Consider the following 23,884-nt stretch of genomic DNA (forward strand, 5'->3'; position numbering starts at 1 on the left):
GGAATAATTGTACAACATTTTTTTTTGGGTGGAGTTTTGACGTGATATCCACCATATATATATAAAATCAGACTTTTGTCTGTACATTGCTCAGAATTCTAAATTTTGCACATAATTATTCGTTTTGAGCATCAAGGATTCCAAATATACCAATAAAAAATTTCGTGTATGTATGTATGTGTGTATGTATGGTACAGAATCTTTGTTCGCGCATCACTTAGAAACGGCTGAAGCGTTTGAAACCAAATTTGGCAGAATGTTAGACCTTGGGCCAAGGAAGGTTTATAAATTTACAGATTTGAAAAATATTAATTAGAACGAGAAATATTCAATTTTTTCGAAAAATTCAAAAACCAAAAATTTTCAAATTTTACATTTTTTTAATGAATTGCTTTTAACCCTTTAAAGCCCGAATTATTTCCACCAATTTCATTTCAATTTCATATTGTATCCGTCATCTTGAATTTTGCAATTTTAACTTCATATTCGTAATCAGCGACTCCAAGAACCCCCGAGTGACAAGTTTCATATAAATCCCATTAATTTTTATTTTTTTCGTCCGCCATATTGGATCCGCCATTTTGAATTTTGCAATTTTAACTTCATATTCGTAATCAGCGACCCCGAAAACCCCCGAGTGACAAGTTTCATATAAATCCCATTATTTTTTATTTTTTCGTCCGCCATATTGGATCCGCCATTTTGAATTTTGCAATTTTGACTTCATATTCGTAATCAGCGACCCCAAAAACCCCCGAGTAACAAGTTTTAAACGAATCTGATTAATTTTTTAAAATTTTTTTGTCCGTCATAGGAGAAAATGTATCTTGACATTTTTTTTATTTATTATTATTTTATTTATTTATTATTATTTTTTTACTTTTGTTTTTTTTAATTATCTGCTGGAAGAGTTTTACTAGAGCTAAGAATTTAACATTTTTAGTAATATGTATTAGTTTCAAAATTATGATGACTTTAATGCATTTTTGGTACAGCGTATGTACCACTGGGCGTTAAAGGGTTAAACTATCTATAATTAAGTATTACATGTTATTTAGTCACATTTTAGCACAATTTTGTAAAAAATAGTGTCCTATAAGTAAGATTTAAGTATAAAAATGTTTTCAAAAAATTTTAAAAATTGCAAATTTTTAAAGTTTACATTTTTTAATGAATTGTTTTTAAACTTGTTTCTACCAATTGCGCGGGTAAACCGAGAAATAGCCGGGAACTTAATTTGACCAGGAAAAACCGAGACTTTTCTTACCAAATTAAAAAAGTTTTATTCTATTAATTTATTTTAAAAAACTGCTTTTTACATTAATTTTTATTGATGTAATATTTATGTATACAGACCCGAGTCAAAATTTAGGCCCTACTTTTCAGCTTAAACATAATTATAGGTTTTATTTAGGTTTTTTGCAGTCGTAACGTAGGGTTTAATTGCGACACAATTATTTCGAATTAGACTCTACTTTGACTTCAAAAGCTGGTGTAAATTTAGGAATAATTTTCAATACATTAATTGCAGACAAACGTATAAAGTACTACAAGTTGACAAATACTGTTCCTGAAAACAAATTTGATAGAAAAAAATCTGTCACTGATTCAAATAGTAATATTTTCCTAAAGAAATAGCTAATGGTAACTAATTATTAGTTTTTCCCAGTAAAATTTAATTCCCGGCTATTTCCCGGTTGGTAGAAAGCCTATCAAATGTATTAGCCAGTTAATCAACTTGATACTAGACGATGTACTACTTATCCTTTTTATATAAAATTACCTCATTACTCTGATATTCACGAATCGTACACAACTACAGAAGGTTGTTTTCGCATTCGTCGTATATATCTCTTATTTTCATTATATTTATTAAACTATTGCTTTTCTTTATATTTTCTTGGATTTGTTATTAACTGTACATTCATTTGAAATATAAAGAGAATATATAACATTCGGGGGAAAACGAAGAGTAATTTGGGAAATCGTGGACTGATGATGGGGAAGGGAGGATGCAGCTTGCAATTCATAAAATCGGTTGTTCCTCTATTCTCTGCCTCATTCGCTCGTTAAAATTTTTCATAAAAGAAAGTACTCGCACCATATTCCATATTGTTTAGAAATTTTATAAGTCTCGTTATTTTTCAAACATATTTTAAATATATCAATTTTTATTATAATTGTTATTTAGTGTGGAGCTCAGGGGGCTCGCAGGTAGGATCTTCTCTCTGACTCCAATCAGTATCACGCTTCACCCGGGTCAACGCCAATTTGAGAACGAGAAATGATTGTTTATAATATTATTGACTGAACTTATTTTTACTTTCTTTTAACACTAATTTGAATCTCAAATACCGATTTTACCTATTACTTTATTGTACCTTATTCTATAATTCTTTTAATTAATTGTGTATGTATGTATCTATTAACCACTTATCTTGGTTAATAGATTTTTGTTTAGAAATTTAAAAATGACTTGTACTGCAAGAATTCCTTTCATTGGAATTGTTGTCCACTGCCGAACATCATCGATGTCTTTGATGTGATGGGATTTCGGTGGACGTTTGTCAACTGCCAGACATGACTGACATTATGGATATGTTCGGTAGACTATGGTGATTCGAGTCGCTCAACGACAAACACATGCTAACGTTGTGGGTAAAATTCACAAAGAAGAAGTTAATCGAAACGTCAGTTACACAAAGGTTGTAGAAACAAAAAAACCGTCGACACTTTGGTCTCTGTATTCTATGTTAAAGAGCGCATTAAATACAAAAAAGAATATTAACACAGGGAAGTATTAAAAATTTACTGCTTTCTTAACCCATTAACGCCTGAAATAAGAAAATTCTTTAGGCAATTTCAAAGAGTGTGCTCTTTTTGATTACGGTGTAAAAAAGAAATTTTGTTCAACCCAAAATTAAATATGGCGGTTTTAATTGCAAAAAACATAAAAAAATTTCATTTTTTCAAGTTTGATAATTTTTTAGCCATAAAACGTGTGTGAATAATATTCAATTTACAACCATAGGTGCACAAAAATTGTATACTTTTAAGAAACGTAAATAAGAATTCATAGTTTCAAGATAGCGGATCAAATATGGCGTTAAATATGAAGGGAAATTTTGTTAGTCGGGGGTTCTTGGGGTAGCTGATTACGAATTTGATGTTTATCAAATTCGGTGAACCGTTATTTTAAAAAAAAGTTAATTTTTACGAATTGCTACTATAGCGAATATGGGGAAATCTTACGAAAAGGAGAAAAATTGGGTACTGAAATATATGTGCCACAAAAAGCTTCCATATTGCTAACACACGTTTTTATACATTTGCTAATACTATATCGCGACTATGAGATATAAAAAAATTCTTGTTAGTAAAAATTAAAAAAAGTATGCACCTGATTTCTTCATTAAAATTGTAGAAATTGAGAAATTCTTGACGCAACTCGCATAAAATCGAATTTTCATTAAGCGATAATGGCTCAATTGCATTTTCACCTTTTTTTGAAAATCATTAATTTTCTTATAATACTTGTTGAGCGATCATTATTTAACATTCGCTTATATATTATTTATATTTTTAGGTATTCAGAAAAAGAATTATGGGTGGTAGAACATTGTGCCACTTAAAACATCTACGAAATCGTTCTGCGAAAACGCGCAATGAGTGCGTAACTCGTTGTCAAAAAATGGTTTTATGACGAGCACAAGAAATCACACTTAAAAAAAAGTATTCACCTTCGTGTAATATCTTGGTTTAGTGTTAATAAATATGTGTGCAAAATGCTCACCCCTAAAAATAATATTTGAGTTGATATTGAATAATTTTTGTACGAGATATGATAATGTTACTTAGTCAATTATAATGCCATTTTAGGAAAAAATATATTTCAACTATATATCGCGCCTAGATTTTTGATAAATGTAAGTTCAGGTAGATAAAAGAAAATGTTTTTAAAGGGTTGTAAAATATTATAAATTCTTGAAGATAAATACGTTTTACCTGCACTCATAACCATAAATATGAAAACAATAGTTTAAATAAAGTAGCAATTAATAAATATGAATTACACCGATTAAAATATACTTCTATTTGGTCGAAGAATGATAATTTATGGTAAAAAAAATGTGCCGCTAATTTGAAACATAAATTTTTTTACAACAAAAAGCCCCCATTTCGTGAGATTACGATTCGTGAAAATGACAATTTTTTGTTAAAATAGAAATTCGGTTAAATGTTATTTCGCTATAAAGACGTTCGGTTGAATGATGTATTAAAATGACATTTGAAGAATATTCATGCGCCTCGAAATTTTCATTCATTTTTAACGTCATATTTTATTTTTACAAAAATTAAATTACATTTAAAAAAAATTAATAAAAAGTTAACATTAAAATTAATAAACAATTGTCCAAGTTTGTTTTTGTGAATTTAAAATTAGTGAAATTTTTTTCATTTAAGAATAATTTAAAAATTTAATTATATAATATAAAATTTGAAATGACTGGAGCTTATTCTACTTTCTGCATATAATTTGAAGTGTGCAATTTCAACTCATCTTTTTAAGTGTATGGGTGATTAAACCATGTTGAAGTCCACAACGTTGATCAACGAAAAAAAATTTTAAACTTAGTAAATTAATTAAAAATGACGCTGCAATATTGTCACAAAAATATTTCGAAATAAAAGATTGATGTTTATATTTTGATAATAATTATTTTGCAATTAAATATTAAATTAAAAATAATACTTGAATACATTAAATAAATTTATTTCGTTGACAAACGTTGTGGACTTCAACTTCGTGTGATTAAAATTAAAATGACATTTTCATGTTTTACCCGAAAATCTGGAGTACTAGTTCATGTATAAAAGCTTTCAAGTCAATTAATTTTCTTAATCATTCGTTCTGCTTGTATTAATCATTTTAACTCGTTAAAAACTCTCTGAAAACATTTGACAGAAAGATTAGTGGCAAAATGTCAGTGGTGTTAAGAAATCAAAGTACTTGTCCTTCATTTTAATATTCAAATTCGTACTGTAAAAAGAATTTCTGTAGACTTATAGATTTGATTAGTAATTACGTTGTTTTTAATTGTGTAATTTTACAAATCAATCAATCAATCAATTTAATATTGAAATTTACAACCTTACGTAAAGTAATTGAAAAATATGTTGAGCAAAAGGTTAACAGAAAAAGAAAAAATTTCCTCTTACCTTAAAACTGTGAAGAGCAAAGAAGGATATCTATAAACCATCCCTAAGATATTCTGCAAAGTTGTGAATGTCGTGCATCATGACAAATTACACGATGATTGTAATAAGCTTTGTTATTTACACATCTTGCAGGAGTTGGAAATTTGCTTGTGGAAAACTTTTACTTTAACCTCTTACAGCGTATTTTTAAAATGGTCTTATTTTCCTAAACTTGTAAAAAATCCATCTTCAATGTCTGTAGTAATGTAAAATCCCGATTATATACAGGATATTTAGTAAAAACTCCTGAAATTTAAGAGGTACATCATAAACACTTTGTATTTCTAACCAGAGCATACATCGATGTTTTCATGATTAAATGTTTTGGTTTTGAACATCATTAGGATAACTGAATTATCTAAACAGAAACGACAGACACGAATAAACTTTACTATCTCTTTCACTCATATGATTTCTGATTATCGCTAAAGGTGCGTCTCCAACGGCACCCTATAAACAATATTTGGCCAAGTTCGTTCACAATGGGTTCTTTATGTCTTTATGGTTTTAAAGGTGTTTTTACAATAGCTGGTAAATGCATTTATGATTCAAAATAGGAAAAGGATAGTGATATCGATTATCTCTCTTTAACTCATAAAATTTTGCATTCGATTAAACGCTACGGTTCCACTCAACGCCGCAACAACGCATTCGTAACGCATGCACTTTAGATCCTTATTGGAGAAAGGCCTTAAAATTTCATAGCCACTGGCTCTCCTCTCACTCGTGTACGTTACTATGGCAACCTGCCTACAGAGTCAGTTGAGATGTGACAGCTCCCTTAATATTTATATTATACATACAGATACACTCAGTGCTGACTTCTACATTGTATAGAAGAGAGATACTGTCATAACATAAATAAATGTTTTAGAGGCTAATTTGCGATATAGAAAGAAAGAAAGAAAGAAAGATTGCTGATTATTTATGAGGTATGTACGTACAGTGAAATGCTTTAATGATTTGTAAACCCTCACTAAACTGATGTCACAGCAATTATGCATTTCACTCTATGTACGTGGACTATTATTTATTCATGAAAATTAATTAAAAAATGCCGTTGCCGTTTTACTGAACCCGGAATTGGGTAAACCGGGTGTAGTTGAACACAAAAATATAATCTCAATAAATATTTTATTTATTCTCTATTAATTAACTATATCCTTTTAAAGAAAAACTAATTAGAAAGTATACTTGAATATTCTACAATCATTTGATAATTATAAAAATAGTATATTGTTGCTAATAATTTTTTCACTTGTAAACAACTTTGACCTGACTTGAATGTCGAATGGATCTTAAGGTCATGCCCAAGTTGATGCAATTTTTCCAGTGAATCTCTGTGCAGAGTGGCAGCAAGTTAGCAAATTTTCTTACCTACTTGCTACTTGTTTTTATCAATTAATTTCAAAATAGGTGCAATCATTAAATAAAACCTCACCAAATATAGAGACAAAAACGAAAATTTTAATGTGATTTAGAAGTTGTGAAAGTGATAAGGTGATATTAAGTTGCAAAGTACGCAACAATTCAAAAATAGCGTACTTTCAACTCACTATTTCTTGTATTTAAGGAAAAAATTATAGGAAAATACTAAGAAAACCTGAAAGTTGAACAAAAATTTTTTATATTCGGTGAGATTTTATTGAATTCAAGAATTCCACTTCTTTGTAATGTAATTAATTGATAAAAACATAAAAATGAGGTTATTTGACAAACCAACTTAAAACCCGTATTTTATCTACTGTTTTAATTTTTTTAATAGTTTAATTATTAAAAGATAATTAATCAACTAATTTTAAACAAGAATCAATAATTCTTTTTGCATTTTTACATATTTTCTAATTGCTAAAATAAAACTTTTTCTCACATTCTCCACTTTACATGTGCATATTTTAGGAAAGGTAATTGATATTTTAATTTCGTTCCTTAGACTTCATCAGGGTTGCCACAGGTCAGGGAAATCAGGGATTTTTATTAAAAGTACTAGAAAAAATTACATTTTTAGAATACATAAGAAAATTCGGAATTTTTGTGTCTTTTTGTTTGCCTTAGAAACTATTATGAAATTACTAGGGTAAATGCACTAGTAGTCGGACACTTAAGGATACAATCTTAAATTATGTTTTATTTCTTGAAATAGCAAATATCTACTGTGTTTATAAGCACATTATTAATTAAAGGAGTTCTTCAGGATTAAAAATAATATAAATTTGTTACAAATAGTTCAGTATTTAATAAAATATAAACATTTTAATAAAAAATTACGAATGCTTTAGTAGTCGGACACTTTTTCCCCTTGTTTCTATAGTCGGACATCTGTCAGATATTTTGAATTTATAAAGTGAAAAAGATAATTTTTTAATTGCTATCTGCTGGAAAATGGAATTAAAGCATATTAGAAGTTATTAATATAATATTTAGACCCTATACGTTTTAATATTTATGATTAATTATCAACAAAACTTTGTGCCACTCATCGCGCTACTCGAAAATGGTTGTATCTATAGTCGGACACCATGATTTTTAAAACATTAAATAAAATATTTCTTGTTTAATTATTTTCGAAAATAACACTATTTTAATAAAATATAAACTTCACACATTCGTCTAGTATACTTTTTAAAGTAATTATCACAATGCATTATTATTTATTTGCCAAAAAACACGAAAGTGTCCGACTACTAGTACTGTCCGACTATACCCGCACTTACCCTATACGAATTCTAATTTTTTCTAATTCTGACAAGAATGAATTTTTTAATATTATTTAATTAATTCAAAAGTGTTAACGCAATTATCTTGATACATAACAAAATTCTTCAAAAAAATTCAATTATTTTTAAAAATTTTAACAAATATCTCGTCAAGAATTCAATTATCTTTACAAATAGCAAAATTTTACGCCAAAAATTCAATTACTTTTAAAAATTTAAATAAAACTCTTTGCAAAATTTCTATTATTTTGATTTGGATTGAAAATTTTATTAAAACTTGACGTAAGAATTCAATTTTAAGAACCATTCAATTTTATTGAATAAAATAATTAAATTCGTATAATAATTCAAATATTGTCATAAATAATTTTTAATTCATCGCAAAAAATCATTTATTTTAAGGAATTTTAATAAAATTCTTTTCCAAAATTCAACTACCTATTTGGATAAATTTCAAAATTCAACACAAGAGTTCAATTCTTTTGAAAAGTAGGTAATAAAAATACTTTGCAGAAATTAAATTATTTTCAAAATTTTTTTTAAATTCTTGTCAAGAATTAAATTATTTTTATAAATAGATAGCATCAGTCTTCTCAAGAATTAAATTATTGTCAAAAATTTAAATAAAATTCTTTGCAAAATTTCAATTATTTTCAAAAGTTTATCGCAATTCAATGATTTTAAATAGGTATTTACTATTTTCATAGAATGTATCAAATAATTTAATTATTGAAAACAATTTTTGATTTAATTCTTCTAAAATATTCAATTATTTTCATAAATAATAAAATTTTATTTAAGAATATACTTAAAAGTTGATATTTTCTTTGACGAAAAAATTTTCAAAAGTAGGGTGAAAAAAAATTTAAATATGGACACCATAAAAATGAACAGAATGTCACATAACTCCGGACATTTATTTAGGGTGATAACACCATTCTATAAATAAAATTGCAATGCTTTAACTATTTCCGTTCGAAAGATAATGAATTTGAACTGTTTTCACAGTTTATCCTTCCACCCCAGTCTCCCCTACATAAAAAATTTTCAAAAAAATTAATTAAAAAAAAAAAAATTAAACATATTCAAAAGTTACCACTTTGTGGAGAATCACCCATATCAAGAAAATAATTTAAATTTGCGATAAAATCATTTTTATAGTAATTTTTTGTGAGGAAATCAGAAAATATTCTGACCTTTTTTGGATTTTTACTTTTTTAAAAAATTAATAGATTTTAAAATCTATCCGTGATTTTGTAGAAAATATGTTTTTGTATATACAAATGCCGAATGATAAAATTGATTTTTGCAATTTTTGAAGGATTTTCTTATTAAAAGAACATTATTTTTAAAAATAACATTCTATTATACAATTTTTTAAATGAAAATTTACTTGTTTATTTTCCTAACAAATTTCAAAATCATAATTTTATCATAATTTTTTTATATTTTATATTTTTTATTTTAAAAATTATGATTTGAAATTAATAATTAAAATAATAAACAAGTGAATTTTCATATAAAAAAATTGAACAATTGTATTTTTCAAAAAAATGGTTCAAAAATTGTAGGGGTAATTTTTTTGTAAATACAAAAACATATTTTCTACAAAATTACACTTTTTTTTAAAGAAGAACTTATGAAAATTGTCATTTGTTGTAAGTTAAAAAAATGTTTAGTTATGATTAACAGAAAAAATTTTTTGCAAACTTTGTAAAAACATAATTTTCTTGAATTTGAAAATTATAAACCAAGTTTTTATTTAAAAACTAAAATGTATACAATTTCTATTCAACTGTACTGTTTTCAGAATAAATTTTACTGAATTCAAAAGTATATTTTATTGATTTTTAATGAAATTTACTAGGGATATTATAGAATTTACTTTGGAAATAACTATTTTTAATAGCACAATTTACTATTTCAGTGTTAATTTTTGTATAAAAATTATTTAAATTTTCCCCCAACATAATACTTACAATTTGCTTTTAAAAATTCTTGTTTTTAGAGTAAATTTTTCTAGTTTATTTTAATTTATAAAAATTATAATTTTATAGAAACACAAATTTATAATGATAAATTTTAAATAATTACAGATTACGAAGAAAGATAAAAAAAATATCAATAATTAAAAAAAAAATTTAATAAAAAGTCTGATTTTAAAAAGCTTTAATTAAGAGAAAATAAGTAAAAAAAAATCTTTAAAATAACTTGTATAGGGGAGACCGGGGCTAAACCGGACGGATTTGGTCTTTGACCAGAAAACTCGGGACGCATCAATCTTCCACAAATTCCATTTGACATAATAACAAGTAACCGAAATTCACTTCGCCGAATCACCAGTTGCCATAAGCTATATTTATTAGAATTATTATTTAATCTAATTTTCATTTTCCCGATGATTCATTAGCTCTAATTTTTATTTTGCACATATATTATTTAATAGAGATTTCGTTAGCCCGAAGAAACATTTGACATTATTTTCATTTGTCCAATTAATTGTTTGGACTAATTTTCGATTTTCCGATATTTTGTCTGTTATAATTCCTATTTTTTAAAATCATTAATTAAAATTTGTTTTTTATTTTTTATTCGAAATGTTTTTTAACCTAAATATCAATTGATATAAATGTAATGAGTTATAAATTTCATTTAATCGAAATGTCATTCGTTATAATTACCATTGTCTCGAATAATTATTTACCAGTATTTACTGTTTACAGAATTGTCATATAAACTATATCCTATTTGCTCTAATGTTTATTTAACAGAAATTCACTTACCTCGAAGTAGCATTCAGCCGAATGTTTATTTGTCAGAAAGATTATTTAACATAATTTTCGTTTTGCCGAAACTTTATTTCACCTAATTTTAAATTGTTATATTAATTGTTTAACATAAATCTATTTCTACTTTATCTTTATGTGACATATTGTTCTTTTATTCGAATTGTCAAATCATCGAATGCTCAGAACATCGAATTGTCAGTTCGTCGAATCGTCAAAACGTCGAATTGACAAAAATTCGAAAAATTTGTTTGATCTAAGTAAATATTTGTTTGTTTTAAGTTAATGTTGTGTTTGGAAATGAGGGAAAAGTCTGGGAAAAATAAAGTTAAAAGTGTAAAAATTTTTAAAAAAATCTGAGGGGTATTCGAGTACTTGAAACGCGTTTTCTGTAAACCATTTTTTTTCATACTGTGTAGTGATTTTCTCGAAAACTGCTGTATCAATTCTTACAAAATTTCTTTGAAACTTTGATAAATTAACTGGGTGCCAGTTTTAATAACTTCATTCAAAGAATATTAGAACATGTAAATTATTTTAGGAATTATGTTAATTTTAAGAGAAGAAGGGAAACTCAAGAATTTTCTAGATGCTTCTAGAGTTCTAGAAAATTAATTAAATTTTGTTCCATTTTAGTTAGATATTAACAACTGAGAAAAATTAATTTTGAGTAGTTTAGAGACAAAGGTCTGATTTCATTGATATAGAAAATAGATGAGCAATATTAAGAAAGACTATTATTCTTTTGTTTCTTTCTCTTATCTGAGGTTACTATTCTCGAATCGTATAATGTCGCAAATATTAAATTATTAAAATATCTTCATAATTATTCAGGAATAGACACAATTAATTGCAATAAATTTAAAAATACTATAGAAATGATTTTCACAAAGAAAAATGACCCTAGAGTAATAATGAGTACTTTATTGACCTCCTCGTATGTGAATAAAGTACCCATTATTATCCTAGGGAAATAACTGGTAGTTTATTAACGGAGGAACATAGGATTCACCTGTGTAAATAAAGTGACATCAATACGCCTGTGTCACTAAAAATATCTTATGCCAACGAGGGTGAAAATTTATAGTTTGACGTAGAGATGGACGCGTGACGTAATTCCCTCAGGACCTGTCGGGTTACTGTGAGTTCCGTGAGTAAGGAAAATCATTAGACCGTTCGTGAATGGGTGTGAGTCACAACTAAACACGCTCATTTACGGTTCACCACCTATTTTTTTCACTTCTTCACTGCGACACATTCTTTAAATGAGATAATAAAAGTTAGTGCCATTTATACATCACCTCCGCTATAATAGCATCTAAAAAAAACTTTATAATAGCGATCATATTATTCTATATTTAACGATTCTTTCTGAGAAAGCTTACTCAATTCTTTTTTGATAGAAAAATTTCTCTAAACGAATTTAGGCTCTGTAAAATTATTTAGCTAAAAAATAGGGTCGTTCACTTTCATGTTGTAATTTATTATCATTCGGGTTTTGGAAACATTTATAACATTTAAGGGTCCGTACTTGAATTTCATTAGAAATTTTCGCACTTGTTTGAATAAATTTGACAATAAGAGAAAAGAAAAATTTTTGAGAGGGGAAGCAAAATTACTGTCCCAAACAATTTTTGAAAAAATATGCAAAAGAAAAAAGTTATAGCAATTTTTATGACCTTTTCTTAACTCACTGTAATAAAATTTTTGCAACACCTATAATTCATTTTTTACAATAAGAGTTAAAAAAAGTGGTTTTTTACAAATTCTGCACCAGAATGTCCTCTTAAGGGGTTATAACACTACCCAGGCGCACTAAAAAATGAACGTTTTTTTGGGAATTTTTTTCTTGGAAACTATTCGATGGATCAAAATAAAATTTTGAGGCTTTATTATACACGTTTTGAGTTATAGAAAAAAAATTTTTATTTATAACATTTGATACAAAATACGGCCTTAACTGATGATGTTTTCTTCGAGAAGCGAATCTGCGTACAACATAACATTCTCCGAACAACACCAAGAGAAAAAAACAAAATTTGTCGTTAATCTACATTACTTTTGCTAGAGAAGTACCCACGATTATTTATTTTTATAAAAAATTCAGAAATCGGCATCAGTTTTAACATTTTTAAAAAATTTTTTAACTAAAAATCGACTTTAAATTGTTTATAACAATTTTCTTGTCATAAAATTTTTTAAAAATTAATTTTTTGAACAACATTTTACATTTAACATGATAAAAACGTCAAAGTTACGAAAATGTACATACTTCTGTAAGTCTGGGTATAAATGCTACATATAAGTAATTGTTGAACTAAATTCGAAAATTTTCAAAATGAAACAAAGTATAATTAATAAAAATGGACAAATGGCAAGCTTGCCGTAACCTTTTGTCCATTGAAGTAACAATCTGCAGTAGGTAATACAATACTATAAATTTTCATAAGGGATTCCACAAATGGTTTCTCATAAATGAGGTCCTACATGGAATTTCTTATTTATAGAGTCTCATAAGATAAATTTTACGTGGGTCCATGTGAGATTTTATATAGTAAAATTATTTATAAAGTTCTTCAATGAATGAATATGAATAAAAGAGGGTATTCTTTCATTTTTTAATATAAATTTGTTTAATGCCCAGGTATTCTACAACTTGAACAACTCATACATGTTTAAAAATGGATAGAATATTAAGAGGTATAATGAAATATAGACAATGCCACAGAGAAGGAATGGTGAAGCAATTCGAACAAGTTCGAGATAACCCGGAGGTAAGTCTTCATTGAGTATTTAAATATACACGGTAGTCTTGAAACATTTTAAATACTTTTGACACATGCCCTTTCCAATTTTTGCATGAAACCTTTCCAGACCACCTACAGAATTGATTTTAACTTAAATCAAAATCGCGCATTGGGCCGATTTTTTTTAAACTTCCTGTAGGAGTCATGGAGGGGCAAAGAAATATAAAAAAACTAATTTTTTCAGAAAGTACTTAACCGATTTGAATGGAATTTAAATGTTATAAATATAGATAAAACAATTTTTAAAAAAATTTCAAAATTTTTTTCCAAAAAAGATTTCAAAGAAATTAATTTTGAAATTTTCAAAAAAAAATTTTTGACTTTTCTTTAATGGTACACTTTTCATTTTTCTTTTAAAAAATACCTTAGAGTTTTTCTCTTTATTATATTTAATATTTTTTCCAGATTTTTAAAAAATGTAGTTTTTTCAAAAAACGAGTTTTTTGAAGAAAAAACTTTAAAAACTCATTTTTTTCGGAAAATACTTTAAAAAAAAAAACTCAAAATTTAAAAATAATTAATTTAGAATTATTTTTAAAAATTTTAAAATATTTTTTTAAACTGTCTTATTTATGTTTATAACACATTTAAATTTCATTTAAATCGGTTAAGTAGTTTCCGAAAAAATGAGTGAAATTTTTTTTTAAATTGTCTTATCTATATTAATAACATATTTAAATGCCATTATTAAAATCGGTTAAGTACTTTCCGAAAAAAATGAGTTTTTTTTATTTTTCTTCCCCCCTCCATAACTCCTAAAGGAAGTTTAAAAAAATCGGCCCAATACGCGATTTTGATTTAAATTAAAATCAATTCTATAGGTGGTGTGGAAAGGTTTTATGCAAACATTGGAAATGGCATGTGTCAAAAGGATTTCAAATTTTTCAAGACCACCGTGATGTAGGTAATAATAATACTTATCTTAGAAGTCATATACTTAATTTTGATATTTTTAAGAATAGTAAGAAATTATGATGCGAAATAGAGGACATATTAACATTCTTTTTTCTTAAGACTCGCTTTTTGACAATTAAAAATTTTTAATAAGAGTATTTTTATATATTTCTATAAATAATACTGTCTCAATCTTTAAAGAATGAAAATAAACAATTGGAACATTTTCCGAATACAATCCAAGTCAGAAATTATACACCATACTCAGTGTATACACTATGGTCTGGCAAAAGTAGAATTTTTAAACTAGAGAGCTAAAAATTGGAGAAATATATAGAAAATAATTGGAGTTGATCTTTATTGTGTTTTCAGCGAAAAAATCGAAATTTTTTATAAATTCTTGAAAGTATGTTTACTCCTCATTCTAGAGATTAAATTTTTTACTTAATGGTTTGCAATTTTGCGTTCTGATGTATTTTTATGTACCGATCACACAAAAAATTGTAATTTATTTTCTTAAAAATAAATATTAATCACTATAATAATAATAAATAATATTAATTGTAATTACTTGTCCGATTTAAAGAAATAAAAATCAGTTGGAAAAGCAGGCGCAATGCGCCTATATATTATTATGATGTATGGGTTTCGTGGCCTCAAATGACAAAAAAATAAATAAATAATCATTTATTTAGAAATTTTTTTTGTACTTAAGATTGAAAAAATTTTTTTTTATTACCATAGTAATGTTAGCGCGGTATCTATTGTTTTAGTAATTTTTTTAAATACGTCTTTAAATACCTAGTAGGTTTTTTATCACATCTCAAAACAATTCTATGTATTAGAAATTTATTAGAAATCAATTTCAACTATTTTATTTTTGCAGCCAAAGGCCATATTTTTTACATGCATGGATTCAAGAATGATTCCTACCAGATTTACAGAAACAAATGTTGGAGACATGTTTGTGGGTACGACTTCGGATTTAATTATTTCTATCATCATAAGACCCACATCGCAATGGTTTTTCAAAATAACATTTTTCAAATTCATCACATCTGCATTAAGGTTGGCTTAAATCATCGTACGCATTATCATATATGTAGTCTAGTGTCAATTTTCAACACAATTTTAATGTCTAAACACAGTTAATGTCTAACTGTAATTAACAAATTTTTAAGTATTATAGGTACCTACTTTTTATGTTTTCAATTCAATTTTCCAGAAATAATTTTTGATTAAGTTCCGGGGGATTTGAAGGGGACCTTGTTTGGAATTATGCTATATTCTTTATTTTTAAATTAAGCATGTAAGAGATAAATTTGAATAGAAGTAGGTTTGCAAGAGATCTGTAAAAATATTTTTTCCACCGTAGATTTAAATCAGTTTTATATGAAGGGTTACTGAGACCATTGGGCTAACTTTAGGCCTAAAGATATTTTCTAAAATGTATGTAGATGACTGCGTTTAATAATAGACAGAAGTATATGTAATGTCCCCGATAATAATAATGTGCTAATTGTTTAAATAATTAAATTTTTTATTAATTTACTTTGGTTTTTTTCACGAAGTATGAACTTGTGAAAATTATCTTTAAAAAAGTTGTGACACTTATTTTGAAAATAATTAAAATTATATTTTCTCTTAACTGATTAAAGAATTTTAATTTTTTAACCATTTTACTAAAACAACAATTTATTAAAAATTACGGTTATGCCACTATATCCTAACTTTATTGAAAAATTCGGTAAAATATAAGGAATAAATTTTCTCCGTGTATGAAAAAAAATTGTAAAATGTAAAAACAATTTTTTTAACTTTTTATCCCTTCTACTGAACAAAATTGGTTATCAATTTTTTTTTAAATATATTTTTGCTTCTGCACAACATTTTTTTACTAATTAAAATGCTTTAGTTAGTTAAGAGAAAAAGCAATTTTAATTATTTGCAAAAAGAGTGTCACAACTTTTTTAAAGAAGAACGTTTCATACTTTTGGGACTAATCAACCTGAATCAACCCTACAAATATGAAGAAAATCGAAGCTGGGGACGGGGACCATGATTACCCGGCTACTGCATTTTTATAGGAATAGAATGTGAATTCAGTGTGCGTTTTACTTCGGCAAGCAATTAATGCAATCAATTAATGCCTTATCCGAAAAAGGGGAAGACATATTTGCAATAAACGGAAAGAATGTGAATACATATTAAATAAGGCAGACAATTTATGTTGTATTAACGAAACGTAATCAAAAACCTCCGAAGCACTACCGAATCTCTAACAAATCCTTCTTTATTGAAATCTGGTCGCCGCGCCGGGTTAGCGCAATATCATTCTTTTTAGAAAAGCGAAGCAAGAACATGCGTATTCAGAAAAAGAAGTAAAAACATGCTTATTCTTTATAAGAAGTGTTAATGATATGAACTTCAGGGTGTCCAGCTACCTTGAAAACCTTAAAAACCTTGAAAAGTACTTGAATTTTTTTTGCTCCTTGAAAACCTTGAAAAGTACTTGAATTTTATGACAAAACCTTGAAAAATTAAAATTCTTAAAAGTGAGATTTATTTCCTTGATGTTTTAAGTTGAATTCTCGTCAATATTTCAATTATCTTCATAAATATAAAAATTCTTCGCTGAAATTCAATTATATTCAGGTACTTTAATAAAATTCATTACAAAATACAATTATTTTCATAAATAACAATATTCATCACAAGAATTCAATTATATTAAAAATTAATTAATTTCTTCTCAGAAATTCAATTATTTTCAAAAAATCAAAAAGAACATTGTGGTCAAAATTCCAATTATCTTTATAAATAAATAATAATATTCTTCGACAAAGCTAAATTATTTTGTGGAATTTTAATAAAATTCATTGCAAAATTCAATTATTTTAATATAAATAATAGTATTCATCACAAGAAATGAAATATTTTTAAAAATTTTAATAAAAATCGTGGCAAAATTTCAAATTATTTAACAAATTTTTGTTTGCTTCGATGGTTTTCAATATTCTATTATTTTAATAAAATTTCACGAAAGAATTTAATTATTAAACAAAAGTTTTTAAAAAACTCTACACAAACTTTCAATTATTTAAAAAAAAATTTGTTACATTAGTTCAATTATTTAAAATAGAATTTGCATAATTTTTTTTCGCAAAAATCAATTGTTTCAAAATTTGGCATTAATTTTCTTTGCAGTAATTTTCAATTATTTTCAAAAATTTTCAAAATATTCATTTAATAAAATGTGTTTTAAAATTTGTCATTAAATTCTTCGCAGTAATTCAATTATTTTCAAAAGTAATAAAATTCAATTATTTTAAAACATTTTAATAAACTTCATTGCAAAATTTCAATTATTTAAAAAAATTTTTGTTAATTCAATAATTTGTATATCTATTATTTTTAATAGAAATTTCCAAAAGAATTCAATTATTTAAAAATAATTTTGATTGATGTTTCTTAAATCGATGTTCTTTATATTTCTAATATTTTATCAATAAATTGTATTTATTTATTTTTTATTTAAATATATTTATTCAATTTTATTTATGAGTAACTGTTGTAGGTAGAAATTATAAAATTCTTTATAAATACTCTCTAAATTTTAATTAGTAAAAATATTTACTAATTTGCATTAGTTACTGATTTTTTGCTTTTGAATTAGTTTATTTTTACTGATAAATTAGTGGAAATTACTATTAACTAGTAAAATTTTCTAATTCAAAAACAAAAAGTCAGTCACTAAATCAAATTAGTAATCATTTTTACTAATTTAAATTCGATTATAAATAACAAATATTTTGAAAATTAGTACCCTAAAAATGGACCTTGAAAAAAATTATTTTGGGCCTTAAAAACCTTGAAAAGTCCTTGAATTTTTTTTTAAAGAATCGCTGGACACCCTGAACTTATAATACTGTTAATAATGTAACACCTGATTATAAAGGTTAATGTCCGAATTGGTACGTTTTTGCTTTATATTCTGAATAATGAAGTTCTTGCCCCTTTTTCTGAATAGGTATGGTGTTGCTTTATTTTCCGAATAAGTATGAACCCGACAATATTTTCAATATCATTTTTTTGCACATTTCAGGTCGTCTATACGAGAAGATATTATTAATCATAAATTGTGTTCTTCATTTCAGTGAGAAACGCTGGAAATATTGTACCACATTCACAACACTTTTTAGACGAATTAACAATGTGTGAACCTGCTGCACTGGAATTAGGTTGTGTTGTGAATGATATTAGACATGTTATTGTCTGTGGCCATAGTGACTGCAAGGCTATGAATTTATTATATGCCTTAAGGGACGAAGAATTCTCATCACAAGTAATTATTTTTTAATTTTCCTTTCTGTAAACTTATGTTATCCATAGTTTTTAATTATATTTCATATGTATTCAAGGTTTATCGCATATCATATTTCATGTTTGGATCCTTTAGCAAAAAAAGACGAAAAACATTTAAACTATTATTTAATGCGATGGTTCGCTGTCGTGCGCGACTTAAATACGGAATCCATTTTTTGAAAAGTTTTCATAGTAAATTGAATCCGTTCATAAAACTCTTCTTAAACATTTAGTTTTTACAGAGAATGGGATTTATCCTTAATTCCTTATCTAGTGATTACATAAAGCTGTGTCATTGCAACGTTTTGACTTTATCTCCCCTGCTGGAAGTAAAGAGATACAAAGAGATTAAAAAAAGGGGATAAAAAAAGATTAAAAGGTATAATAGTTTGGAGATGCAAAATGGATACTTAAAAGAGATACAAATTTTTTATCTCTTTCTATAACCTTATATTTATATATCTTTTTATCCCTTCTAATCTCTTTATATACAGTTTCAGATATAGAAATATATAGAAAAAAATATATAAAAAGAGATAAAAAATTGGGGATGCAAAGTGGTGAATTAAAGAAGATAGAACTTTTCTATCTCTTTCTATTCACACATTGCTATCTTTCTCTATCCATTTTCACATCCTTTCTAATCCACAGGAAAGTAAAAACAGAGATATCCCTTATAGAAGAAATTGATTTATTTTAATTAAAAACTTTCTCTATTGTTGTTAATTGAGTTTCTTAATCGTGTTGTTCTAATTCATTACTATTAACTATAAAAAATTTGCAAGTAAATCTTTAATATATTTTTAGAAAAGTTTCGGTGCTGTGTGAGTTTAAAACTAATTTTGGTTGTCTATTACTGATAAGCATTTATTGGTTAAATATATTTACAATAAACTACAAAAATATGAAAGTTAAACTCAAACAAAAACGTAAAATCGCACAGTGCATAACACACGCTTTCTGATCTACGGATCTACTGACTCGACGCCATGACACATAACAGCTGGGAAAATCGACGCATGCGCGTATATCTTTATCAGTATGTATATAGAAAGGGATATACTATAGTAGATTAAAAGAGATAATTTTATTATATCTCCTCAAATCCCCATATTCTTGTCTATCCCTATATATCTCTTCTAAATATGGGATTGAAAAAAGATAAAAAGAATACCATTCGGAAAAGAAGAATGATAAAAAGGAATAGAAAAAGTTTAAAGTTTTGCAGTCTCGCATTTCTATCTTAATAATGGGAATAAATAAGTGTTAATAAGGTCCTACATAAAAAGCGATGGAAGGGTATAAATATGATATCAATAGTTATTAAGAAAAGGTTATAAATGTGGACAAAGAAGATTATCAAGAACTTCTGTCATAAAAAGAGATAGAAGTTTATAGACAGGTTATTAAAAGGTATTGAGAATAGGTTATTAAAGGCCAACGCAGAATAGATCTGTAACCGGAACCGCAATCGTAACCGTAAGCGTAAGAATGAGTTAGAGAAGGATAAACAATATACCTATTCTTCTTTAACTCATTCTTACGCTTACGGTTACGATTGCGGTTCCGGTTACAGATCTATTCTGCGTTGGCCTTAATAGGTATAAAGAATAGTGTCTATAAGGTCTAACATTGAAAGAGATACAAGGAAATAGACAGGATTTTAAAAGTAATAGAGAAAAGGTGATTGAAAGGGATAACAAAAAGTTGCAATAAGATTGTATATAAAAAGAGATAGAAGGGTTTAAAAAGGCTATTAAAAGTTATTCAAAAAAGGTGATTAAAAGAAATAGCGAACAAGTTGATAAAGGTAGGAATAGAAAGGCATAAAGAAGTATAGGTAAGAGATTAAAAGTTATACAATATTCATATCTCTTTCTATATTAGCAATAGAAAGGGATTAAAAGAGAAAAGGTTTCTATCTATTTACTTCCAGCAGGGTCATTCCCATATAGCATCGAAAGTTTCCTAAAAGTTGAAATTCACTTGACTGCAACTTTCGGAATCTTCAGTTGTGGAGCTCATGAAACTTTCACTTGTTCTTTAAGTGTCCTCTGTTTTTCAATGCTTGACGTACAAATTAACTGAACATTGCATGAGTTTAAGAAATATTAAACTTTCATGCAATGTTCAGTCAGCTTTCGCCTCAACAAACACTGGAAAACAGTCGACATTTTTTAAAGAATTACTTCAAGTTTCAAGAGCTTAGCAGCTAAAGATTTCGATGGTTTTAGTCAAGTTAATTTCTACTGTTAGAAAACTTTCAATTACCAATTGCTAACACGACAAGTGACTTCTGCGCACCCATCATGTTTCCATGTTAATCAAATATTTACAACCATGATTCTCAACCTAGACTTATTTACTGCATCTTAATTACGATTTCTCAGTTATTTTCGTTACGCGAAGATCAAATACAAATATAAATATTTCCATTTAATTATTTTCATTCGCATTGTACCATCAGTATTATTCTATAATTTAATTAGTAATTTATTTACACCCATTCATGGTCCCTAAGGACTGCGGGGAATGTGTTACGTAACATGTAACAATTTCGATTGGATGTTAACGGGATGGTTATGATTACTCAAAACTCAAGTTTTCATCACATCATCCATATTTGTCGCAAACATAATGATAGTAAAAGTCTTCCGATCTAGGCAACACTCCTCTACTTGTAAGATTCATTGAATGTTCTTCTGTTATTTATTTTTTCACGTCAGTTTAAAAAATTTAAGAATTCAACGTGATTAATTTACAGTTTTGTGATGCTATTGTAGGTGTGGCATCTTCGTGTAACTTTAATGTCCATCATCACGAAATGCTTTCTATATAATAAATCCTCACATTCTTGCGAAACGAGTGAACGTTGCGTGAAAAAATAGGTATTAAAATGACAATTTGTCTTTTATTTTGAAAATGTAAAATATGTACCAGGGTGTAACTTGTTTGCTAATTTGAAGATAGCACTTAGGCCGAAGTATATCTTTGACCAGGAATATGAAAAATTCGTTAAAACTAAGGCTTTTTATATATAGGTACTTCATATAGGTAGTAAGGGAAGGTATTTATATCTCTACCTACTTTTTTTATTTAAATAACATGAAAGACAGAGAAGCTCAATCAAAAACTTTTATATATAAATTTTTGTTAAAATGATAATTCGCAGAAGTTCAGAAGTTTGAAAACTTGAAAGAATTTCCAAATAGCCTTGCAATCGAAGAACGTTTATGCTCCGGTTGCTGCATACTCCTATATGTATATGCTTAAGGACATAAATTTGACATTTTTTATAGTGCAGGAAACCCTCTTTCAAATGGTGCATCAAAGAACACTGTAAATTTAAAAATAAACAAATTGTTTGTTAATAACAAACATCACAGTTGGTCCCCCTTTCCCCTTTTGTCCCCTTATTTCAATTTTATCCCCTTTTTCACCTTTTCCCCCTTTTTTAGACGATTTGTCCCCTTTTCACCTTTTTCTAATCAAAAATAAACAAGTTTTTCTTTCTTTCAAATCTTTTTCAAAGTGTAATCATAAAATTTAGACTCAATATCTTATTTAGATTATTAACACCACAACATAATATAAATGGGTGATTAAATTTAAAATGTCATTTTCATGTCCTGCCCAAAAATCTGGAAAACTTGTTCATATATAAAAGTTTTTCAAGTCAATTAATTTTCTTAATCACTCCTTCTACTTAAATTAATAATTCTTAGACGCTAGAAATTCTCTGAAAAAAATTGGCAGAAGAATTAGAAGCAAAATGTCAGTGGTGTCCCTTGTCCGCACTTAACAAATCAGAACTTTACCTAATAATAAAAATTGTTGATTCTCACATTTTTAGTACCAGAAAAATTATTTTGTACAGCTAAGAGTCTATATTTTTATATAGTAATTGTGCTAGCAGAATAATTTTGATCCAGTGCTCGAAAAAAAATCAAAATCGCCTGTCCGTAAGTTTCATATTTTTAAGTAATTATCGCAAATTTTGAATATCATGTCTGATATTTAAATAACCTAGTGCAGATAATTGCCTTATTAAGCGTTAATAGTATTGGTGATATGTATAGCTTCTTAAAGAAAAAACATTACAACATTCTATCACATCTATAACTTGTACGGTTGGTGGCAGAAAGCAAGTATCACTTTGTCGAGCACACCATGTCAGTGGTGTCCCCATCGAAAAATTGTTTATAATATTAATATTTTTTAAATATTATTGTATCTCATTTTTAGTTATTACACGTACTTTAAAAACCGCAACGACTTTAACTTAAAAATAAAGTCTTTCTTTTTCGAAAATGAGAAATGAAGCAAATTGTCAGTGGTGTCCCCTCAAAATTCTGTTTCTTGCAGCTTATTATTTTATTTTTAATAAATTTGTGTTAAATTTACTCCTTATATGCAGTTAATGAAGATTTGATACTGGATTAGAATTTATAAGCTGATTTTATTCTCACTATTCAAAAAAAATTATCAGTGAAATCTTTCAAAAATGTCAGTGGTCCTCAATGTCACTTATTTATACTTATTGTTGCTAGTTAGAAAACTGAGATTATTTTTTCTATGTTTGGGGAGTTTGTTATTAATTTATATAAACAATTATTTAAAAAAAGTTTTCATTACTTGTATGTTTTTTATTTTGATACTGTGATTCACGGTGAAGAAAATAAGCCTAAATTGATTAAAAAATATTAATATTTTAAAAAGTTACAAGGGTTTTTCTAAGTTAAACTTTAACTGCTGTTTTCTTTTCTTCAAAAAGTTTAATTGAAATAATTCCAAGTTTTTATTTTAAAATATATATATTTAATTGAAGAATTTCCGAAAAATCGATGAAATTTCGTAAAATTGAATTGTAAACAAATAGGTACATTTGAAAATTCTCAGAATTTTTTTTTAAATTATTGTAAATAATTGATTTAAAGAAGAATTTCAGTTAAAAATTCTAGAAAATTATAATTGAATTGAAATGATTAAAATAATTTTGAAGAAGTTACAGTAAAAATATTTTTGATAGTAGAAAAGAATGATCTTATCACTCGGT

General features: G+C 26.7%; 2 protein-coding genes across 11 annotated transcripts in view; one reads left to right on the forward strand and one right to left on the reverse strand.

Annotated features, from left to right (window-relative positions):
• Positions 1-5,662, reverse strand: part of LOC122500045 (lysosomal-trafficking regulator) — a 36,433-nt gene extending 30,771 nt beyond the window's left edge. For both annotated transcript variants that reach the window (XR_006301433.1, XM_043608745.1), the window contains exon 1: positions 5,221-5,662. The gene's annotated coding sequence lies outside the window, so the exon portion shown is untranslated. The remainder of the gene's footprint in view (positions 1-5,220) is intronic.
• Positions 5,663-6,063: 401 nt separating this feature from the next.
• LOC122499974 (beta carbonic anhydrase 1-like) overlaps positions 6,064-23,884 on the forward strand; it is a 69,092-nt gene continuing 51,271 nt past the window's right edge. Inside the window, exons 1-4 of one of the 9 annotated variants that reach the window (XM_043608594.1) lie at positions 6,064-6,191; positions 13,407-13,536; positions 15,350-15,434; positions 18,621-18,808. In XM_043608594.1, coding sequence (XP_043464529.1) covers positions 13,444-13,536; positions 15,350-15,434; positions 18,621-18,808 — 366 coding nt within the window. In that variant the 5' untranslated portion in view covers positions 6,064-6,191; positions 13,407-13,443. Of the gene's footprint in view, positions 6,192-6,306; positions 6,894-13,406; positions 13,537-15,349; positions 15,532-18,620; positions 18,809-23,884 lie in introns of those variants that run through there. The other 8 variants (XR_006301419.1, XR_006301416.1, XM_043608593.1 and 5 more) reach the window with 8 other exon arrangements.

The sequence above is a fragment of the Leptopilina heterotoma genome, unplaced genomic scaffold (genome assembly GCF_015476425.1).
Source record: "Leptopilina heterotoma isolate Lh14 unplaced genomic scaffold, ASM1547642v1 Lhet_180, whole genome shotgun sequence".
Taxonomy (NCBI): Eukaryota; Metazoa; Arthropoda; class Insecta; order Hymenoptera; family Figitidae; genus Leptopilina; species Leptopilina heterotoma.